General features: G+C 59.2%; 1 protein-coding gene across 1 annotated transcript in view; it reads left to right on the top strand.

Moving 5' to 3' along the window:
• The window catches only part of LOC104074931 (phosphatidylinositol 4-kinase beta-like), a gene marked incomplete at both ends in the record, with an annotated part of 3,590 nt that extends 123 nt beyond the window's left edge, over positions 1-3,467 (top strand). Inside the window, 8 exon segments of the mRNA XM_009575239.1 lie at positions 1-103; positions 559-786; positions 997-1,106; positions 1,479-1,583; positions 2,288-2,411; positions 2,499-2,764; positions 2,919-3,051; positions 3,347-3,467. The exon segment at positions 1-103 is cut by the window's left edge and continues 30 nt beyond it. Coding sequence (XP_009573534.1) covers positions 1-103; positions 559-786; positions 997-1,106; positions 1,479-1,583; positions 2,288-2,411; positions 2,499-2,764; positions 2,919-3,051; positions 3,347-3,467 — 1,190 coding nt within the window.
• Positions 3,468-3,690: the final 223 nt, after the last annotated feature.

Here is a 3,690-nt window from a genome sequence, read left to right as displayed (position 1 = left end):
CCACAAGCTGCCGGCGCGCGCCTGGCTCCCGACGGCTGGCTTCGACCATCATGTGGTGCGGGTGCCCCACACCCAGGCAGTCGTCCTCAACTCCAAGGACAAGGTACGAGCGGCCGGAGAACAGTTTTGCCTTGAAAGGCAGGTTTTTGTCCTTGGCACGGCCCCTGTTTGGGCGTTGAGCGAAATAAATGTGCTCGGGGCATCGGAGCAGGGTCCCTCCTTGCAGCCTGGCTGCTGCCACGCGGCGCAGAGGGTTGTGTTACTGCTTCCAGGGCTGGGAGCAACGGGGAGAGAGATCTGTGCAGGCAGCTGGGAGGGGAAGACATACTCCTGAGAGTAACCGTCCCCTGAACCGTGCGCATAGGGGTCTCTGGGAGGTCCAGCTGCCCTGGGGGCTGTTCCACATCTACTGAAAAGCAGTTCTTGCCCCCTAAAAATCATACGCCAAAAAGAAAAAGCATACACCCTGCAAGAGCACAGAGCCTCGGGCTGCCTCCTGTAGCTGCCTGGCACTTGCAGCGACCGTGCCCTGCTAACGCTTGGTTTTGCGTTCCCCAGGCTCCCTATTTAATCTACGTTGAAGTACTTGAATGTGACAATTTCGACACAGCGAATGTGCCCGCTCGGATCCCCGAGAACCGTATCCGGAGCACACGCTCGGCCGAGAACCTCCCCGAGTGCGGGATCACGCACGAGCAGAGGACCAGCAGCTTCACCACCGTCCCCAACTACGACAACGACGACGAGGCTTGGTCTGTGGACGATATCGTGGAGCTGCAGGTGGAGGTGAGGCCGGGGGTGCCAGGCAGGGTTTGTCCCTTGCTGGTGCTGCGAGATGCTGCCGGGTTCCGGCGCAGCAGCGTCGCAGGACGGGAAGGCCCTTCCAGGCGACGGTGCCATCCCAGCTCCTGCCTGGGAAGGAGCATCCCTTTGGGATAGCAGACGAGCGTTTCGGTAGCCGCTACATCCCGCCCCCTGCGCCTTTCCCCTTCCCAGCTGCCGGAGATTCACACCAACAGCTGTGACAACATCTCCCAGTTCTCCGTGGACAGCATCACCAGCCAGGAGAGCAGGGAGCCTGTCTTCATCGCTGCTGGAGATATCAGGTGAGGCTGGCGTGGCGAGAGCAGCCCAGGCAGTGGCTTTATTGGGGTGGGTTATGAGTTCAGATGCAAAAAGAGCGGGGTGCGAAATTTCTGTGCTAGATTCCCAGAGGAAAACCATCTGCAGACGTTAAGGAGGGGCTGTGCGCACTCCAGGCAGTGGAGGTTTAGGAGAGCCCTAAATAGAGGCGTGTAAGAGACATTCTGGGCTGGTCCAGCCTCTCCTGCTCGGCCGGTGGGGCCCTTTCTGCCCAGTTTGGGGTGGATCCATGAGCTTTGTAAAGTGCTTTGGATCGAAGAGGCTGTGGGTGTACGTGGTGATGCTACTTTGGCCCTCAACAACGGGTTTCGCTGCTGAACGGCTCCGTCTTGCAGGCGGCGGCTCTCGGAGCAGCTGGCGCACACCCCCACCTCCTTCAAGAGGGACCCCGAGGACCCGTCCGCTGTCGCCCTGAAGGAGCCCTGGCAGGAGAAAGTCAGGTAGGGCTGGAAGGGGCACGCGTGTACTGGGCTGGTCTCGGCGCTGCAGAGATTTTGTACGTCCCGGAAATCCAAAGAAGTCACTCCAACGTTTGCCCAGTAAATAACCGTGGCCTCGACTTCAGGCCCTGCTCGTCCCCAGGGTGGGTGTGTTGGCCCGGGACACGGGGAGGCCGAGGGCAGCGAGCGGTGGGTGTGCCGGAGGAGGGAGAAAATCCACGGCAGATTTGCTGCTCTTGGGTTAGGCTTTGAGGGGCTTTACCAGGTATTTATAGGCACCTTTTACGTCAGAAGAGTTTGGCCTGTCCCAAAATAAACTAATTTGTGTTCCTGCTCTCAGAGTTGTGTGTCCAACCCACAAATTTCAACTTGAACAAGAGGGAGAGCCCTCTGGGCTCTCTAAATTTGGGGGTAGTCTTGTCCATATTGTTCTGATGGAGGGGCTGGGGGATTCAGGGAGAGTTAATTCCCTTCTGCTGTTCTCGGAGACGGCTTGTGGCTGTGGTGAGATTTGCACCGTAGTTTGGCGAGGGCTCGGTGTGCAGTTCTTGCAGTCCTGGGCACTGGAGCTCGTTCTGCTGCAGGCCCAGCTGAGCATTTCCAGAGGCTTTCCTTGTCCCCGCGCCCCTGATCGCAGACCTGCGGGCTGACTCGCTGCCCACCCTCCCATTCCTCACGCTCCCATCCTTGCCCGTTCCCTGCAGGAGGATCCGGGAAGGGTCCCCCTACGGCCACCTGCCCTCCTGGCGCCTCCTTTCCGTCATCGTCAAGTGCGGGGACGACCTCCGGCAGGAGCTGCTCGCCTTCCAGGTCCTCAAGCAGCTGCAGGTGAGATGGGAGAGGGGCTGCCCACGGGGGCTGCGGCCGTGTGGGGCCGCCCTGCATCCTGAGGGATTTTCTTGCTCTCTCCCACAGTCCATCTGGGAACAGGAGCGTGTCCCGCTCTGGATCAAGCCATACAAAATCCTCGTCATCTCCGCCGACAGCGGCATGATTGAGCCAGTGGTGAATGCTGTGTCCATCCACCAAATCAAGAAGCAATCGCTGCTTTCGCTGCTGGATTATTTCCTGCAAGAACATGGCAATTACAATACCGAATCCTTCCTGACGGCCCAGAGGAATTTCGTGCAGAGCTGTGCCGGTTACTGCCTGGTGTGCTACCTACTGCAGGTCAAGGACAGGCAAGTCCTCGCGCCGTAGCTGTGTCTTCTACCGGGAGTTGTCATTTTGTCCCTGGGTACAGCAGGGAAATCCTGGGAGCAGAGAGTGCTGCTGCTCCCGGGGCCGTGCACGCGCTTGCAAAGTTTAATGGAAAGTTTCCTCTCTCCCGCACAGGCACAACGGCAACATCTTGCTGGATGCGGATGGACACATAATCCACATCGATTTTGGGTTCATCCTGTCCAGCTCCCCCAGGAATCTTGGCTTTGAGACGTCTGCCTTCAAACTCACCACGGAATTTGTGGATGTGAGTGAGGGGGGAACGTGACGGCGAAGGGTGATCCCACAGCGTCGGGTGGCACAGTCGAACCGTGGCGGTTCTTGGCCAGCTCTGCGGCCTCAGCCGAGCGGCTCTCGGGACCCAGCTGATGAGCTGGAAGCTGGAGGCGCTCTGTTTGCCGTGTGGGTTCACTCAGAGAAGTGAAATTCCCTAAAAAATCCCATCGTGCCTCTCCTGTTGACAGTCCCTCTGCTCCGGGCACGCTGTTGTCCTAAAGTTTCTCCATCCGCTGCCCTCCACCCACACATCCTCTCCCCTCCAGGTGATGGGCGGGCTGGACGGGGACATGTTCAACTACTACAAGATGCTGATGCTGCAGGGCCTCATCGCTGCGCGGAAGCACATGGATAAAGTTGTGCAGATCGTGGAGATCATGCAGCAAGGTAAGGGGAGGCAGAGGCCCCAGAGCCGGGTCTTTCCCCCGGGGTGCCATGTGTGGGTCCGCGCTATGCAGGGCATCGCCCAAAAATGGCTCAGTGATGCTTGGTGCGTGGAGGAAAGCTCGTGGGGTTTGGAGAGTGCCTGGAGAAGTCAGGAGAGGCTCTGGGCAGCCTTGTTAGGGTCTGGGGTCTGCACGGGGAGCTCCTGGCCCAGGGAAAGGGGTTG

Source organism: Fulmarus glacialis, unplaced genomic scaffold (genome assembly GCF_000690835.1).
Source record: "Fulmarus glacialis isolate BGI_N327 unplaced genomic scaffold, ASM69083v1 scaffold17893, whole genome shotgun sequence".
Lineage (NCBI taxonomy): Eukaryota > Metazoa > Chordata > Aves > Procellariiformes > Procellariidae > Fulmarus > Fulmarus glacialis.
This window is presented reverse-complemented; position numbering and strand designations above follow the sequence as displayed.